Here is a 19,109-nt window from a genome sequence, read left to right as displayed (position 1 = left end):
GGCTCACTGCAAGCTCTGCCTCCCAGGTTCATGCCATTCTCCTGCCTCAGCCTCCTGAGTTGCTGGGACTACAGGTGCCCGCCACCATGCCCGGCTAATTTTTTGTATTTTTAGTAGAGACGGGGTTTCACCATGTTAGCCAGGATGGTTTTGATCTCCTGACCTCATGATCCACCCGCCTCGGCCTCCCAAAGTGCGGGGATTACAGGCGTGAGCCACCGCGCCTGGCCTTTATTTGCTTTTTGTAGACAGGGACTTGCTGTGTTTCCCAGGCTGGCCTTAAACTCCTGACCTCAAACAGTCCTCCTGCTGGGCCTCCCAAAGTGCTGAGATGACAGACATGAGCCCTGCGGGATGGGGCTTTGGCCTGTTAAATGTAATTGGAAATGTTTCTCACCAGAATGTGCTCCTGGGTGACCTGAGCAATGGGATTAACAACTGTGGACCCCACCAGCCTCCAGAGCTGCCAGTCGTGGCAGCAGGAGACTCAGCCTTGGGCTGGGGCACAGAGAGGCTGAATAGAGGGTGAATGAGCAGGCAGCATGTGAGAGGGACCAGCGTTTCTTGGCATTATACAAAAGCTAGTAGAGGTGGTGCTGGTTGGTGTGGGGTGGGCGACTGGCACGGTCAGGTGCCTGATGCCTGTTGGCCTCCTCGGAAGGGGACGCTGGCAGTAGTGGGTTCTGGAACATGCAGGAGGGTGGCCTGGATTTGTCCTGCAGCACCGAGGTCTGCCTGTTCCCCACTGGGTCTTCCATTTGAGGTGCTGTCAGCATGGTCCTCGTCCCCCTTGCTGCTTTTCCCCATGGGCCTCTGCAAGGTCACTGCCCACGCTCCACCCCACCTACCTGCCTGTGTGGTGGGCACTGAGAGTCAGGGAAGCAGATCCTTACTGCTGGGCAGCAGGCCATGTGCATATCCATCAGGGTGCCAGACCTTGTCCCCATGCAGCCCTGGCTGGGGTCATTGCCGCTGCTGCTCTCTGCTTGTGGCTCTGGCCCGTCTTTGCCCAAGCCTTCTGTCTGAGTGGTTTTCTTGTCGTGCCTTTTTTAGACACCACATGGAGTGAGGTTTGGGGCTTGCCTCAGCTGGGGTCTCATTCTTCTTAGAGAGGGAGTTTAGCCCCTTTCCATTTGGCTCTTAGGACAGAAGGCCCTGTTGGTTCCTCCGAGAAGCCAGGGGAGGAGCCCTAGGCTGGAGAGGGGATTCTGGAGCAGAGTGGATCTCAGAAGCAGAAGGTGGGCAGAGAGGACGGTGCATGCCGGGAAAGTTCTCGAAAGCATCAGCAGATGGGCCCAGAGTGCCTGGAAAGCTTCCGCCCTTCACAGACGGCGCCATGCACTAAGAATAACCCGTGCCAAGTCCAGGCTTTCTTCCTATTTTGCAGAATTACCAGGTTGTTAGGCCAGGGGAACGTATGCCGGGATTCTGGGAAGACTTCCACCCGCACTGTTATTCTTAGAGGACGGGAAGCCCTTGGCTGTGGTGTGAAGAGGGCTCTTTCTTTCCATTCATACCTCACAGATCCTCTGGCCAGGCTCAGGGCGCTGAAGGACTCCAGGAGTGTGTGGGGGATTTCCTCCCTGGAAGAGGCCTGTGCTCTGTCCCTGCTGAGGCTGGCGGCATTTGCAGTCACATGGTGAGCTCGCGGTGACTGTCCCCTTCTTACCTCCCTGGCAGGGTTGGCAAAGGCCACACCAAGGTCCCAAGTGATTGGTTCCCAGGCCTCCCTGCACAGAGGCTGTGCGTGTCCCCCGGGCATTCACTCTAGCTGTCTGGGCTGCAGGGAGGCAGGGTGCCTGGCCTGAGTGGAGGTGACACTCTACTGGGGGTGGTAAGTGTTGACCATCACAAAGGTGACCTCTTTCATCACATCTGTGTGAGAGGAGCTGGACTCTCCTCACATATGGACGAGCCTCACAACCCATATCCTTTCATCTCTTGCATGTCCACCAAGTCCCTATGTGCTCCGGGAGGCAGTGGTACAGGCCGGCCGCTCCGCATGACCAGAGCACCAGTGCCTCATACTCCAGTGCATTTCCTTCCCAGGGTGCGCCAGGACTCTTGTAAAGAGGGCATTCCCGTGTAAGCAGTTGCTTTATTTTTTTTATTTTTTTATTTTTTTTTGAGATGGAGTTTTCCTCTTGTCTCTTAGGCTGGAGTGCAATGGCACGATCTCAGTTCACTGCAACCTCCACCTCCTGGGTTCAAGGAATTCTCCTGCCTCAGCCTCCTCAGTAGCTAGGATTATAGGCGCTCACCACGATGCCCGGCTAATTTGTTTTTGTTTTATTTTTTTTTAGATGGAGTCTTGCTCTGTTGCCCAGGCTGGAGTGCAGTGGCACGATCTTGGCTCACTACAACCTCCACCTCCTGGGTTCAAGCAATTCTTGTGTCTCAGCCTCCTGAGTAGCTGGGACTACAGGTGCCTGCCACCACGCCTGGCTAATTTTTGTATTTTTAGTAGAGACAGGGTTTCACCATATTGGCCAGGCTGTTCTCAAACTCCTGACCTCGTGATTCACCCACCTTGGCTTCCCAAAGTGCTGGGATTACAGGTGTGATAATTTTTGTATTTTTAGTAGAGACGGGGTTTCACCATGTTGGCCAGGCTGGCCTCAAACTCCTGACCTCAGGTGATCCACCCCCCTCAGCTTCCCAAAGTGTTGGGATTACAGGGGTGAGCCACCTCACCCAGCCGGCAGTTGCTATAAAATTTTTTAAAAAGATGTTGTTAAGACCCAGTCATTAAGACTTCCTGAGGTGGGAGGATCACTTCAGCCCATGAGTTTGAGAACAGCCTGGGCAACATAGTGAGACCCGATCTCTCCAAAAACATTTAAAAATTAGGGCCAGATGCAGTGGCTCACATCTGTAATCCCAGCACTTTGGGAGGCCAAGGTGGGTGGATCACGAGGTCAGGAGATCAAGACCATCATGGCCAACATGGTGAAACCCTGTCTCTACTAAAAATACAAAAATTAGCTGGGTGTGGTGGTGCGCACCTGTAGTCCCAGCTACTTGAGAGGCTGAGGCAGGAGAGTCACTTGAACCTGGGAGGCGGGGCTGCAGTGAGCTGAGATGTGCCACTGCACTCCAGCCTGGGTGACAGATCGAGACTGTCTCAAAAAAAAAAAAAAAAAAAAATTAGCTGAGTGTGGTGGTATGCACCTGTAATCTTAGCTACTTGGGAGGCTTGAGGTGGGAGGATGGCGATGGCTTGAGCCCAGGAGTTCAAGGGTGCAGTGAGCTATGATCACATGACTGTACCAGGGCGACAGAGTGGAGGTAATATGCTTCCTCAAGTAGCCGTGAGAACGATGCTTCTTTTCTTGTCCTGGCTCAGGAACCTCACCACCATGCCACGTTGCCCTGCTGTGCTGTGCTGGTGTTGTGGGTTGGTGGCAGGACGTTTGCCCACCTCACAGGCCCTGCTTTCAGTCTTGGAGTATGGCTCTTCTCGACTGCTGCCCACACGGCCTCCTGTCCTCAGCCTGGACTACATATCTGGGCTGTTCCATCCCTGTGGGCCTGTGAGGCCTGGCCATGTGCCTGTGCCATGCCAGTGGCTTTCAAGATGATGTTTCTAGTAGGACCACATGTGAGCACAGTAACCACCATGGCCAGGAGGAAGCTGGCTGCCCATCACCACCTTGCCCAGGGACCTCTTGCGCCCTGGCGGGGATCAGCAGCTCCTGCTGTGGGAGAACAGAAGGCAGCATGCTGACTTCCAGGAGTGTCCGCAGCATGGCTGGGCAGATTAGAGCTAGAAATGAACAGATCTAGTGCTGAGGCCATCCTGGGTCTCTGGGGAGCTGCCAGGCTGTGGGTGCGGGGTCCAGGAGGCCCACTTGATCCCAGCATCCCACATGTGCCTGCTCGGGGTGGCCAGCTCACTGCTTCTTCACCCCTAGCCCAACCAGCAGGTGCCCCACCATGAGCCCCTCCGGGCTCACCTTGCCCATCCCCGCCATGTGACCTGGGAGTCGTGGTGGGATGGGATCACAGCTACAGAGCACACAGCACAGGGAGGAGCTCATCAGCATCTTCCCCCCTGTGGAGCCCTGGCCCAGCCTCCTTTTGGACCCGCCCTGGCAGCCGGGTTTTGCGGCGCCTGCCCCACCCGCCCAGTAACCTACTTGCCCAACTGCTATCCCAGTGGCCGTGAGGCCAGGTGACGAGATGGGGGTGTGTAAAGCATTTTCTGCCTGGAGAGGATGGGCGTGTGGCCATCTGATTGCTTCTGCAAGCCTGGTGGATGTGTGCAGGATATCCTGGTGGTCTCAGCCCCGTGGGGCAGGCGGGTCCCCTGCAGGATGCAGAGACTGGGCGTGGCTTCCTGCAGATGTTCAGATGCCTCTGGGCTGTGGCCTCTGAGACCCAGGGCAAGGCTGCTGGCTGGACCGCAGACCCTCCTGCCTGCCTCTTCCTTCAGCTGCTCTTTGTGGTCTGGCTCTGGCCGCCTGGGCCTCAGGGCCAACCCTGAATGGCTTTGACCACTCTGTGGCCTTCTGACTGCTGAGGACTTGCAGAGAGTTCACTGGGCTTGGCTCAAGTGCTGAGCCCAGGGCAGGGTTGGGGACAGGCAGAGTGGGGCCTTACCTGGAAAGCCAGGCACGATTGTCCCTGGGACACCAACCCTCCTGTAAAGTTGGCCAACTCGGGCACCCTTGAGTGCAAGCTCTGTGTGGCACAAGAGATGCCCTGAGGAGCCCAGCCTCACCTGGTGTGATGGGACCTATGGAAGTTGTGGGAAGTGGTCCTGGCCACCCGTGTGCGCACCTGCCCTGTGCCCAGATCAAGTTGTGGTGACCAAAAGAACAAGGACTATATCCATGGCTCCCTCCCAGAGCCTGGCAAGTCAGCAGGCATGAGAGGGTGTTGGAAGCTGTGGTGGGCCTGTGTGGGGGCCGTGCAGGACCTAGGGAACCTGCAGGGCTTGGCTTAGGGAGCACACAGGGGCCCAGGCAAAGGCAAGGTCACAGGTTCGGGGAGGTGAAGCTGGCCGGGGGAGGGGGAGACCTGCTGGCTAGAGCTGGGTTGGAGGCCGGTGGGCAGTGGGCCTGGCTCGAGCAGGGCGCGAGGGATTGGAGAGAAAGGCAGTTCCTGATGGTCCCCTCCTCAGGGGCTGGCTTTCCTCTGGTCCTTCCCTCCCAATGACCGCGTCTTCGTCGAGGCCACAGCTCTTGGCTCTGCGCCCACACCTCCAGTGCCAGGCTGCCCGGAGATCCGTTGATGGCCTTCCCTTGGACCACGGAGCCCTCCCTGCCACTGGTGCCTGGAGGGCTGGTCTGCTGCCCCTGCACCCTGGCCAGCTAGGATGGTGGGGTCGTGCAGCTGAATTAGGGGTGCCTTTCTGTCTGTCCTATATGTATCAGTGGCCAGAACTGCCCTCATCCGTGGCCTTGCCAGCAGCTGGGCGTGCAGCCCCGGGAGGGCTGAGGTCGGCTGAAGTTGAGACCAACGGCCTTCTCTAACACCCCAGAGGAGCATGTCCCTGGTGAGCAGGCCTTGGGTAGCCCTGGGCTCCAGGCCAGTGGGATTCCAGTAGGAACCGGCTGACAGGGCTTCTCTAGTGACTGCAGCCAGGGGTTCTCATGTGCAGGAAAGACCAGCTCCTCCAGAGTGAAGGGACTTGTGTCTTCTGGCCACGTGGTGAGGGCTGGGCCCACCCCATCAGTGGCACCTAGCAGGTGGACACCTGGGTGCACCCCCAAAGCCCAGCGTGCTCCCCATCTTCCTGCACTGCATTCAGGAGGGTTCTGCCTCATCAGCTGCACCTGATCTGCTCTTAAACCCACAGCTGAGCTTTAATGTGCAGTCACGGAAGCTTTCATTTCTAAAAGAACTTCCTAAGAGTTCTTTTGGCCAGGCGCGGTGGCTCACACCTGGAATCCCAACACTTTGGGAGGCCGAGGCGGGCGGATCATCTAAGGTCAGGAGTTCGAGACCAGCCTAACCAACATGGAGAAACCCCATCTCTACTAAAAATACAAAATTAGCTGGGCATGGTGGCGCATGCCTGTAATCCCAGCTACTTCAGAGACTGAGGCAGGAGAATCGCTTGAACTCGGGAGGTGGAGGTTGTGGTGAGCCGAGAGGATGCCAGCCAGCCTGGGCAACAAGAGCAAAGAAACAAAACAAAAAACAGTTCCTTTTGCTGCTTTGTAAACCCAGTTTGCTCTTCATCACTTCCTTTCCCCTGCAGATATTTCTGAGCTGTCTGTTTTCTTTCTGCCATCAGAGCATGGTTGGTTGATGATGCATGTACAGTTATCTTTCTGCTGGTTCTTACTCATGGTGCTTCTTTCGTTATGTGGTTCTTTCTGACTATGTACTGCTTCTGGTCTTTAAAAAATGATTTTGAGACTTCTTTGAAGTATAGGATGAAGGTATCTTTCTCCAGAGAGAACTTCAGGCACAGGGGCACTGCCAGTGCTGGAGCCCCTTAAAACTGTGCTTGGCTTGCGGGTCCTTGTACCCCCAGTGTGGACCTGGACAACCGGCTGTGCCACTGCTTCTCAGGAACGTCCCCCCACTTTTGTGCAATGTCCCCATGAGCCCTGGGGGTGACTGCGGCTATAGTTCATCTCTCCCTGAGCATTGCTCTTTGGAGTCCCAGCCTAACTTAGGGGAGAGTCTTCTGTTAGGTCCTCCATCCTGCGGAGGTGTCTGGACCTTGTCTTCTGTCTCCTTCACCCCCGGGGGCCACCAGAGCATGAGCCCCAGTGTGTTCAGTGGGCAAACGCTCTGAGGCAGGATTGGCCACTGTATTCTGCTGTCCTCTGTGGACCACACTCTCCCAAGTGTTGGCCAAATGCTGCATGAGCTCATCAACTCCTGGCAATTTTTAAGATGTTTTCATATTTTATTGAGCATCTCGAGTTGTTTTCACCAAAAGGATTGACCCTAGTAGCCTGCCCACCCTCGGATGATGGCCCCCTATGGGCGCTTCCAGGGCACCCAGCGAGGGGACCCAACCCACTTCCAGCCCCCCAGTCTGCTTCTCACAGGGACCCCTTGTAACGACACACCCTTTAGTTTCCCATCCTATGCAGAGAGCAGACCATCTCAAATGGCTGCCCATCCCCCACCACCCAGTGCATCTGCAGGTGGTGCTCATTGCTGTCCCAACACCTCAACTGCACAGCCACCAGCTCCTCACTGAAGCAGACGGTGTCCAGTGGCTATCCCTGACGCCCGTGCCTGTGGAGGCACATACACTGAACCCTCTTCACCACCCTCCCCACTCATTAGACTTTTCTTGGAGGAATCTTTTTGGCTCTCTTCAGTATTTGAACAGCTTCTTGGCTGTCCCATGTCCCAGCTATGAGCACTGGCTCTGCCCTCGAGCCATGTCACTAAATCATTGCACACGTGCACATTTCAGGAAACTTGGGTGTCACCCTTGGCTGGCCTCGGGATCTAATCTCCGTTCTCCACTCATTTGCACTGTGGAAAACTGCCTGCTCTGGGCCCCAGAGGTCCTTGGGTGGGGAAGAGGTGTGTGCTAAGTGTGCAGTCACCCAGCGTGTCCACGGCACGTGTCCATGCCAGCTGCTGTGGGTGTGTGGGGCCCTCGGGTCCTGTGGGATGGTGAGTGTGTGTGCTGAGTGGGGCCTGTAGGCCCTGCATCCCAGGTGAGTGGGCCATGCTGTCCTGCCTGGCAGGATGGGGGCAGAGGCAGGGCTGCCTCCTTTGGTAGCGTGTGGGGTGGGGTTGGTGCTGTTGTAGGGGAGGAGATGTGCATGTGGAGGACGGTCTTGAAGGAAAAATGTATACAGTGGTCCGTTTCCAAGACAAAGTGCCTTGAATTGGCTTAGGTCAGCAAACTACAGAAGAAACAAGACATACTAGGCCCCTGCTTGGATAGCTGATGTGTGCTTGCCAGCCTCCTCTTTCCCCCCACTTAGTTGCCTTCACCCAAACCAAAGAAGTTTAGTCTAAGATGAAAGTTTACTGGCCTGCAAAATAGCTCATTTTGTCCGTTCTTATCAGCCTGCCTGCTACTTAGGTCGTAAGTTAAATACGTAAAAAGTCCCTGAGCTGACTAGGACTGCAATGCATTGTGGCCTGCAGCAAAATACAGCAAGACAACCCCCAAAAAACACCTGAAGCCCCGAGCCAACAATTAATAGGCGACGTCCAGGAAAAATTGTGACCCCATAGTACTCGGCCTATAGGATCTAGGGGAGGGACCTGCGCACTAGGGGATAAATTGCTTGTTGAAACTGTGCTAGGTGTGCCTGCCTATCTGACACCTGATTTTGCAAGACTGTCGTTAAAAGTCTCACTTTTTCTGTTCTCTGGGTCTCTGAGTTCATTCTTTAAGTTTGGATGGGTAAGTTTGTTTTTCACAGTGTGGCTCCTGCCCTCACTGCTGCTGCCCCCTTTGGGCCCCCCAGTCCCCCAGCTCGGTGTGTCCAAGCCTTCAGAGTACCGTGGTGCTGATGAGATGCTTCTGTTCAGGGCTGGTGTTGCAGGTGGTGGAGAGACAGTCTGGCCAGTGCTGATGAGTGTATGGGTTTGGGAGGTGTTTGTGTGGCGCTGGCCAGGAATGTGGTGTCCAGTTCCCCCACACCCAGCAAGCGGTACAGGCACCACAGAGGTGGTTCTGTTCTGGCCTGTTGCAGGTTTGGAGGGCAGCTCTGAGTATCTGGCATCTACTCAACTGGGTGTTTTTCTTTTCCCGCAGACCTCTGGACCTGTGTGAGCAGAGCCGCCCTGCGCCACCATGTGCATCATCTTCTTTAAGTTTGATCCTCGCCCTGTTTCCAAAAATGCATACAGGTAACCCCCTCGCTCTGCATCTGCGGCACCCTGCAGGGTCCTGGGTGCCCAGCCAGTTCTCATGCCACCCGAGCTGCTGTGTGCAGGAAGGCGTGTGGGCCAGGCCGGGGCTGCACAGGCCTGGCACTGCCCTCCAGGACAGGGTCACTCCGTGTGGGATGCTGTCAGAATGCCTCTTGGGGCGGGGACTCCAGTCGATGTACAAAGGCGTGAAGACTCAGCCACAGAAGGCAGCCATAGGTAGGACAGAGAAGTGACATGGGTCCAGGCGGGCTGCAGTTCTATGGGCTTTGAGGAGGGTCGGGCGGCAGAACCGGGGCAACGGTGTCAGTGAGTGAGAGCCAGCTTGGGCTGGCTGGTCGCAGCTGCTGGTGAGAAGTCAGAGTGGTGGCCAGGCTAGGGGTCTGTGTGTGGGTTCTGAGCTGAGGAAGAAGGACCTGGGGTAGAGGGGACGCTGAGGACCAGCCAGAGGAGTCAGGAAACCAAGGCCAGAAGCCACCCCGACCCTGGACTCAGGACGGCCACACCTCCATTCCCTAGGACACCCCAGCATGTATCCCCACGGAGAGTGAGGCAGAGATGTAACCCATGCCCAAAATGAAACTTGTAACCATTCTCTAATGCAACTGCTTGGGAAGCTTTCATCATTTTAAAATCTATACCAGAAATGATTTGAACCATTTCAAGAGGGTCTCAGATTTCAGTCATTACAAAGTTGCATAGACACCATGTTGCTTGACTTCAAGGCTGAGTGAAGTCATTTCAGGCCAAGGAATCGGGAAGGAAGAGTGTCTGGTGTTTTCCCTTTTTGCAGTTGGGTGAGTGGCAGGGCCAGGCTAGGGTCCAAGCAGCAGACAGCATGCTGCAGGGAAGGTGGAAGAAATGTTAAGAAAGAACTGTTATCTGCCACAGGGACTGGAGTAGCGTTGGGCTGGCTAATGAGAGAACAGAATTCTAAAGAATGTAGGGGCCAGACGCGGTGGCTCACACCTGTAATCCTGGTGCTTTGGGAGGCCGTGGTGGGTGGATCACAAGGTCAGGAGATTGCGACCATCCTGGCTAGCAGGGTGAAACCCCGTCTCTACTAAAAATACAAAAAATTAGCCGGGCGTGGTGGCAGGTGCCTGTAGTCCCAGCTACTCAGGAGGCTGAGGCAGGATAATTGCTTGAACCCAAGAGGGAGAGGTTGCAGTGAGCTGAGACTGCACCACTGCACCCCAGCCTAGGCGACAGAGCAAGACTCCGTCTCAAAAAGAAAAAAAAAAGAATGTAAGGACTGGGTGTGGTGGCTCACGCCTGTAATCCCAGCGCTTTGGGAGGCCGAGGTGGGCGGATCACGGGATCAGGAGATCGAGACCATCCAGGCGAACATGGTGAAACCTGTCTCTACTAAAAATACGAAAAATTAGCTGGGCATGGTGGCACGCACCTGTAGTCCTAGCTACTCGGGAGGCTGAGGCAGGAGAACTCAGAAGGGTTGAACCCAGACAGCAGAGGTTGCAGTGAGCCGAGATCACGCCACTGCACTCCAGCCTGGGCGACAGAGCAAGACTCCATCTTAAAAAAAAAAAAAAAAAAAAAAAAAAACGATTAAGGGCTGGGTGCAGTGGTCAGCACTTTCGGAGGCCAAGGTGGGTGAATCAGAAGGTCAGGAGATCCAGACCATCGTGGCTAACAGGGTGAAGCCGCATCTCTACTAAAAACGCACAAAAAAATTAGCTGGGTGTGGTGGTGGGTGCCTGTAGTCCCTGCTACTCGGGAGGCCGAGGTGGGAGAATGGCATGAACCTGGGAGGCAGAGCTTATAGTGAGCCGAGATTGTGCCACTGCACTCCAGCCTGGGCAACAGAGTAAGTAAGACTCCATCTGAAAAAAAAAAAAAGATTAAGGTAAAATTAGGTCATGTGGGTAGGCCGTAATCAATATGATGGGTGACTCAGATACGCACAGGGGAAGCTGGTGTGTATACAGAGATAGAAGCAGTTGTCTGTATATCGAGAAGACCCTCAAAAGGAGCCAGCCCTGCTGACGCCTTGATCTTGGATCTCCAGCATCCAATGCTGCGAGACAATAGTGTCTGTTGTTGCAGCCGCCTAGTCTGTGGCAGCCCCAGGAAACTAGCACGCTGAGGAGAGCTGGCCAGCTCTGTATGCGTTTCAGGGCTGCCTCCTGCAGGCTGCCGAAGAGACTCTACCCACCCCGAGTGCTCCCACCCTCTGGGAAGAAAGCTTGATGGCCAGTCTGCAGGTGCTGGTCAGTGCCACCCGGCCCCCTGGGTGGAGAGGAGGAGGGTTGACATGGGCCCCTCTTGCTTTCACTTAGAACCTGTGTGTTGCTGCCAGGACCTGTCCTGTGGTTTCTGCCATACCAGTTGGCCTTGGGATTTCTCTGGATTATTTTCCGAAGCCCTAAGCCAAAGGCGAAATGTGCCACCTCTGGGTGACTGAGCAGATGTGCGCTGTTTTCCTGACTTCATGGGAGGGTGTGAGACACTTCTGGTGGCTGCTGCTGCTCTGGCTGTGAGGTGTCCAGCCAGGAGAAGGGCACGCTGCAGGCTGGGAGCACAGGTGCTTCTACCGAGCCCCTGACAGCACCTCTGCAGCACTTTGGGAGGCTTTGTACAGGTATCCAGCTAGGCTGGGCTGGACTCCTCACCTGTGGACTGGGGTAAAAAGTGGGTTGCTTTAGGCCACTATGTTTTTATTATTGTTGTTGTTGTTTTAGAGACAGGATCTTGCTCTGTTGCCCAGGCTGGAGTACAGTGGTGTGATCACAGCTTACTGCAGCTTCAAACTCCCCAGCTCAAGTGATCCTCCCACTTCAGCATGCCTAAGTAACTGGGACTACACCATGCCCGGCTAATTTTTTTTTTTTTTTGATAGAGGGAAGGTCTCGCTATGTTGTCCTGGGTGGTCTGGAACTCCTCCTGCCTCAGCCTCCCAAAATGCTGGGATTACAGGCATGAGCCACCATGCCCAGCCTAGGCCACCGTGTTTGGTAATTTGATACCCATCACAGAAAACCAAGACCCCGCAGCAAGATAACAGTCACTTCATCATGTCACCCTACCTCTTTCGAAACTGCCTGTTTACGTCCAGGCGCGGTGGCTCACGCCTGTAATTCCAGCACTTTGGAAGGCCAAGGTAGGTGGATCACTTGAGGTCAGGAGTTCGAGACCAGCCTGGCCAACATGGTGAAACCCCGTCTCTACTAACAATACAAAAATTAGCCTGGCGTGGTGGCGCACACCTCTAATCCCAGCTATTAGGGAGGCTAAGGCAGGAGAATCACTTGAGCCTGGGAGGCAGAGGTGGCAGTGAACTGAGATAGCACCACTGCACTCCAGCCTGGGTGACAGAGCGAGACTCCATCTCAAAAACAAACAAACAAAAAAAACACAACTGCCTGTTTATAGCCCCATGCGATGCCCCTTGCTGACTTCAGCCTGGAGTGGCTGCAGGACAAGCTGTTACTTCATGGGGCAGCTTCCATGGGGTCACTACTCAGGGTTTGATCACTGGATCTCAGGCCAGAGTACCTCCTATCTATCTGTCACCAAACTGCCTCCCAGACAGTGCACACACTCACCCCCTAGCAGAACACACTCGCCCCCTGAGATGATGCATATACCCCTTGAGATGGTGCCCACACTCACCCTGCCTAGCAGCGTGGGTGTCAAGTGGTGGTGGATAATTAGTGGTTTCAGTTATTGGAACAAAATGAAGCCGGGGTGACTTGCCATCCTCAGGGACCTCGCCGTGGTGGGTGCATCCCTGTCTCTCTGGACGTGGGGCGCAGATAGGCTTCTATCCATGTGCAGCCCTACCAGTGATGATGGAGAGAGCTACTTCCTCCCCTCTTTGGGGCTTGATCTGGGTACTCGGCATGCTGGCTCATGCCTGAATTATGTATTCAATGAAATCCCTGGCAAACCACCAGCAATTCAGCTAAACAGTGACTGCTGGTACAAAAATAACCTGGCAATTAATGTTCCTGAGTTATTAGGCAAACATATATAATTGCTGCTTGTTTAAAAACAGACAGCTGAACATCTTAGGACAAAAGTCCATGCTCATTCAGCTTTTCTTCTTACTTTTCCCCCCTTTATTTTCCCTTTGCAAGAGCATTATGTCAGAATCAGCACCCGAAGCCAACAGCCCTGGTTTGGGGTTGGACTGGGATGAGATGTCCCTGGCTCCCCCAACCCCTGTTCACCTGCAGGGCTCTGGGACGTGGAAGCAGAGGAGGAAGGTATTTAAGAGAGAATGCTGAGCGGAACCACATGGAGCTTGACCCCACCCATGGCTCTCATCCCAGACTCTGGCGCGTCCCCACCATAGCACTCAGGGACTGCGGTGTTCTCCCTTCTTCTGCCCGCTGGCCAGGTCACAGCCAGTGGGCACCTTCTACAAGACTGGCCCATCCAGGTCTGGGGCAGGTGTACTGCCTTCTACTGCACTGTCCAGCCCATGGAAGGTGGGCTCTACTGCCATCCCCGCTGCAGAGGTTGGGGGGCACTTCTGCCCAGAAGGGACATGGAGACTTGGTCCAGGTCTGGGTTGAAACATAGCAGTTAGAGGTACAAAGGCTGAGGCTCATATCAGGGACAGAGACCACCTCCCCCTACCCCAGGCAGCACATTCCCAAGACCTGGTACAGCCCTGGGGCCAGCTGGGCATCAGAGCAGGCTGAGTGAGGCACTCTGGAGGTGCTGAGGCTTCCGTAGCAGACCCCAAGGGCTCTAGGCATGGCACAGTCCCTGGCAACAACCAAAAGCATTTCCCCAGTTCTGCAGGCAGGAAGCTTCAGGGGCAGATGCTGAGTTGGGGGGCACACATGTGCACACAGGCCTCCAAGGGCATGAGTGGTGGGTGCAAGCACCACTTTCTTTTTTATTTGAAATGGAGTCTCGCTCTGTCACCCAGGCTGGAGTGTAATGGCGCGATCTCAGCCCACTGCAACTTCTGCCTACCAAGTTCAAGCAATTCTGTGCCTCAGCCTCCCAAGCAGTTGGAATTACAGGTGCCCACCACCACGTCTGGCTGATTTTCGTATTTTTAGTAGAGACAGGGTTTCATTATCTTGGCCAGGCTGGTCTTGAACTCCTGACCTCATGATCCACCCTCATCGGCCTCCCAAAATGCTGGCATTACAGGCATGAGCCACCGCACCCAGCCATGAGCACCACTTTCACTCCCAATTTTATGAATGTCTGTTATTTCACAGTTCATCAGAAGCAAATGTTTTATGAACTTAATGTGCAATGATCAATATGGAAATTATTTTTAAACACTTGTCAGGATCTCACCACTGCAGCTTGGTTTCATACTCACAGTGTGATGGTAGGACAGCCGAGCCCTGCTCCTTGGAGCTGCCTCTCCATGGCACAAGTGTTCAGGGGGTCTTCAGCCATCATTTTTTTTTTTTTTTTTTAGAGACAGGGCTTCTCTGTTCCCCAGGTTGGAGTACATTGGTGCAGTCACAGCTCACTGCAGCCTCAAACTCCTGGGCTCAAATGATCCTGCTGCCTTAGCCTCCCAAGTAGTTGGGAATACAGGCATGCACCACCACGCCTGACTAATTTTTGTTTTTGTTTTGTTTTTGTTTTTTTTGTAGATATGGGGTCTTACTTTCTTGCCCAAGCTGGTCTCAAAACTCCTAGGCTCAAGTGATCCTCCCACTTTGGCCTCCCAAACTGCTGAGATTATGGGTGTCATCCACTGTGCCTGGCCCAGCCATTGCTTCTTAGATCCTCGGGTCTAACGAATATTGCAGGAACTGACCCCTTCCACTCAGTCACCACTATGTCCTTATTTGTTTTCTTCTAGTGTCCAAGCTGGGACTTGAAACTCAGTTTTCTTTCCTCAAGATCAGGGCTATTAAAGTTTAGATGTCTCTCCTAATTGCAAAAGAAATATTTATTTGATTAGGCTGGGTGTGGTGGCTCACACCTGTAATCCCAGCACTTGGGGAGGCCAAGGCGGATGGATCATTTGAGGTCAAGAGTTCAAGACCAGCTTGGCCAACATGGTGAAACCCCATCTCTACTAAAAGTACAAAAAATTAGCTGGGTGTGGTGGTGGGTGCCTGTAATCCCAGCTACTCAGGAGGCTGAGGCGGTAGAATAGCTTGAACCTGGGAGGTGGGAGTTGCAGTGAGCCGAGATCGCGTCACTGCACTCCAACCTAGGTGAGAGAGGGAGACTCCATCTCAAAAAATAAAAATAAATAAAAATAGAAATATTTGTCTGATTCATAATGCAAAAAACCTAGTAGGACAGAGAAGTTCCCATCCACTCCTCACCAACCCCAGAAATTAACTCCAAAAGACACAGAATGGAGCAGCCCTCAGACGCCCACATGCTGTGCCGTTCAATCTGTATCCTTGAGCTCACGCTTCCAGGAGCCCATGGATTTGTTGTGAGTGTTCCCAGGGCTGGGGACAGATGGACAGAAGGAGGGACAGGCCCCCACCCTCCAGCCTGGGCTCCAGGCATGCTTGGTGCCAGCCCCTAAGGGCCTAGCAGAGCCGTCTCCCGCCATTGAGTGGTGTGGATGTGTGTCCCTGCCCAGCATCCTCCTGTTTACGGGCAAGGCTCTGAGTGCAGTCCCGGCTGCAGGCCCCCGAGAGCTCACCTGGAGCCACTGTGCTCCTTCCTCCTGTGCAGATGCGGCGGGACTGCTGGCTTCCTGCCCTCTCTGAGACTGGTCCTTATTGCCACTCAGGCCAGTTTGGTGTGTGAAGAGAGAAAAAGACTTGGCTCGCTCGTTTCCATCTGAAGCCATCAGTGGTGCTTTCCTCTTGCAGGCTCATCTTGGCAGCCAACAGGGACGAATTCTACAGCCGACCCTCCAAGTTAGCTGACTTCTGGGGGAACAACAACGAGATCCTCAGTGGTGAGTCTTCCTGCGTGCTCCGCGATGGCTGCGCCTTGTTACTTCCCTAGCCCCTGCGTGGCCGAGTGACCCTAACTGAGTGGTGCTGCCTCCGAGTGTGATGGCGGGGTGTAGAGGTGGAACCGATGGGGCTCGTGGTCGGGGCTAGCCCCAGCACTGGGCATCGCCAGAGCTGCCCACCCAGCACTGTCTGCGCTGCTTCCTGTGCCATGCGTGTGCACGGGAGCCCCATCATGCGAAAGGATCAGTTGGTTTTATTTGGATCCTCCTTTTTGCTGAGGGCATGTGGGTGGATTTGTGTGATGTACAGATCCACACTCGGTCACGTTGTGAAGCGACCCAGTCATGTGAGTGTGTGCATGCGTGTGTATGCGCGCGTGTGCGTGCCTGTGTTTGTGTGTGTTTGTGCATGAGCACACTTGCTTCAGGGATGGCGGGGCTGACTTTGGGGAGCCGCTGGTGCTGAAGCCCTGTCACCTGCACCATGCATGTGTTGCATGAGGTGTATTCATAGGGCAGAAGTAGGGGTGAGAACCAGGTCCTCCCCTCCAAAGATACCAGCCTTGTTGAAGTCCTGTTGGACAGGAAGCAGTTCCTGCCCATGGGGTGGTGGGACTCTACATGGAAGATGTGCAGAGATGGCTGGTGAGGCCACAGATTACTCTGCCTGTGTACCAGGCGCCAAGTGGGCCCGAGTCATCGTGGCATGCTCCAGAGTGCCCACTCAGGCCAGATGTGTGACCTCGTGGGCCCATGGAGGCTGTGTGTACCCTGTGCTGCCTCCCAGGCTGGGAGGGCAGGTGTTGGGATTACAGGTGTGAGCCCAACACTTTGGGAGGCAGGAGGATTACTTGAGCCCAGGAGTGCAAGAACAGTCTGGGCAACATGGCAAAACCCTGTCTCTACAAAAAAATTACAAAAATTAGCCAGGCATGGTGGCGTGTGCCTGTGGCCCCAGCTACTCAGGAGGCTGAGGCTAGAGAATTGCTTGAGCCCAGAAAGCAGAGGTTTCAGTGAGCTGAGATTGTGCCACTGTACTCCAGTATGGGTGACAGAGCAAGACCCTGTCTCATTCAATCAATCAATCAATCAAATAAAAGCTCAGCTGTGGGGTTTTGTGAGGACTCCTATGTAGGCCTGTGGCCTGGCAGTAGTATGAGAATGCTGCTGAGGCTGAGTGGTCCTGGCACCGTGTGGGAGGAGGACGGGTGCATGGAGACTGAGGCAGGGCGGTCCTAGGCCTGCTGGTATAGGATGATGCAGTGGGTGCAGGGCTGGTCAGGATGGGTGGGTAAAGGCACGGGACTGATGTCCTTGGAAAGTGGAAGGTTTTTGTAGATGAAGACATGGTGGCTCAGAGGGTTTCCCTCCTCTGGCTCCTTGACTATTGTGCCCTCCTGGGCTCCATCCCACCCTGGCACCCAGGTCTGTCAGCTGCCTCTGAACTAGTGCCAACCCCAGGAGCTCCAGTCTTATGGAATTGTTCACCCATGTGGTGTTTTGATGGTAGCAGCTGGTGCACTGATGTACACGGGCTCCTGCCAAGTGTCAGGGTGACCATATCACTAAGGCCCACATCCTCTCACTCTCTGGCGTCACCAGATTGTGTGCAAAAGTTTAGGACGGTGGTTCTCCAGGTGTGGTCCTTGGGCCTGTAGCACCAGCTTTACTTGAGAACTTGTTGGAAATGAAATCACCCTGGTGCAGTGGCTCACACCTGTAATCTCAGCACTTTAGGAGTCCAAGGCAGAAGGATCCCTTGAGGCCAGGAGCTTGAGACCAGCCTGGGCAACATAGTGAGTCCCTGTCTCTACAGCAACAACAAAAAATTAGCCAGATGTGGTGGCACATGTCTGTTGTCCCAGTTACTCGGGAGGCTGAGGTGGGAGGATCACCTGAGCCTGGGAGGTAGAAGGTGCAGTGAACCGAGATTGAGCCACCACAGTCCAGCCTAGGCAAGAGAATAAGACCCTGTCTCAAAAAAAAAAAAAAGAAAAGAAAAAGAAAAAAAGAAATGCAAATCAAAATCATTAAATTCATAAAAATTTGGCCATTACTTCTTTTTTTTTTTTTTTTGAGATGGAGTTTCGCTCTTGTTGCCCAGGCTGGAATGCAATGGTGCCATCTCAGCTCACCACAACCTCTGCCTCCCGGGTTCAAGCTATTCTCCTGCTTCAGCCTCCCGAGTAGCTGGCATTACAGGCGTGCGCCACCACACCAGGCTAATTTTGTACTTTTAGTAGAGATGGGGTTTCTCCATGTTGGTCAGGTTGGACTCAAACTTCCAACTTCAGGTGATCCGCCTGCCTCGGTCTCCCAAAGTGCTGGGATTAGAGGCATGAGCCACTGCGCCCGGCGGCCATTACTTCTTCAAGTAGTTTTTCTGTCTTCTCCCTCACTCTCTCCTTCCCTCCAGTTACATACATCTGTTAGTTCACTTGCCTTTGTCCCACACCTCTGTGATGCCCTCTGTGTACTTTTCTCGGTGCTCCTGCATCTTGCGGTTTTCCAGCCTGGTGTCTGGGAGCCAGCCCTACTCCCCGGCCTGTGTGAGCACTGGTGGTTCTTGCCCCAGTGTCATATAGTCTCTTCCCTGAGATGCTGACCAGACATTCTCTGTGCAGCTCCTTCCTCTCTGTACTTTTGTGCCACTGTCTTAGTTCGTTTGTGTTGCTCTAAAGGAAAAAGCTGAGTCTGGGTAATTTTTTTTTTTTTTTTTGGAGATAGAGTCTCACTCTGTGGCCCAGGCTGGAGTGCAGTGGCACGATCCTGTCTCAGTGCAGCCTCTAACTCCTGGCCTCAAGTGATCCTCCGACCTCCGCCTCCCGAGTAGCTGGGACTACAAGTGCACACCACCATGCCCAGCTCATTTTTTTTTTTTTTTTTTTTTTTGAGACGGAGTCTCGCTCTGTCACCCCGGCTGGAGTGCAGTGGCTGGATCTCAGCTCACTGCAAGCTCCGCCTCCCGGGTTCCCGCCATTCTCCTGCCTCAGCCTCCCGAGTAGCTGGGACTACAGGCGCCCGCCACCTTGCCCGGCTAGTTTTTTGTATTTTTTAGTAGAGACGGGGTTTCACCGTATTAGCCAGGATGGTCTCGATCTCCTGACCTCGTGATCCACCCGTCTCGGCCTCCCAAAGTGCTGGGATTACAGGCTTGAGCCACCGCGCCCGGCCGCCCAGCTCATTTTTAAAAATAATTTGTAGCAACAAAGCCTTGCTGTGTTGCACAGGCTAGTCTCAAACTCCTGGCCCGAAGTGATCTTCCTTTTTTGGCCTCCCAAAGTGCTGGAATTACAGGTATAAGCCACGGTGCCCAGCCAAGACTGGGTAATTTTTTTTTTTTTTTTGAAATGGAGTCTTGCTCAGTTGCTTGGGCTGGAGTGCAATGGTGTGATCTTGGCTCACTGCAACCTTTACCTCCCAG

The 19,109-nt window shown here is 54.2% G+C and overlaps 1 protein-coding gene across 50 annotated transcripts in view; it reads left to right on the top strand.

Annotated features, from left to right (window-relative positions):
* Positions 1 to 19,109, top strand: part of TANGO2 (transport and golgi organization 2 homolog) — a 46,476-nt gene that overhangs the window by 7,253 nt on the left and 20,114 nt on the right. For 26 of the 50 annotated variants that reach the window (XR_012418997.1, XR_012418987.1, XR_012418993.1 and 23 more), the window contains exons 2-4: positions 1,525 to 1,639; positions 8,696 to 8,790; positions 15,597 to 15,685. Coding sequence is in view for 20 of the 50 variants with exons in the window: in XM_074004399.1 (XP_073860500.1) it covers positions 8,735 to 8,790; positions 15,597 to 15,685 (145 nt within the window). In the remaining 30 variants the exon portion in view is untranslated. The remainder of the gene's footprint in view (positions 1 to 1,524; positions 1,640 to 8,695; positions 8,791 to 15,596; positions 15,686 to 19,109) is intronic. The other 24 variants (XR_012418998.1, XR_012419000.1, XR_012418995.1 and 21 more) reach the window with 1 other exon arrangement.

This window comes from Macaca fascicularis, chromosome 10 (assembly GCF_037993035.2).
Source record: "Macaca fascicularis isolate 582-1 chromosome 10, T2T-MFA8v1.1".
NCBI classification, from domain to species: domain Eukaryota; kingdom Metazoa; phylum Chordata; class Mammalia; order Primates; family Cercopithecidae; genus Macaca; species Macaca fascicularis.
This window is presented reverse-complemented; position numbering and strand designations above follow the sequence as displayed.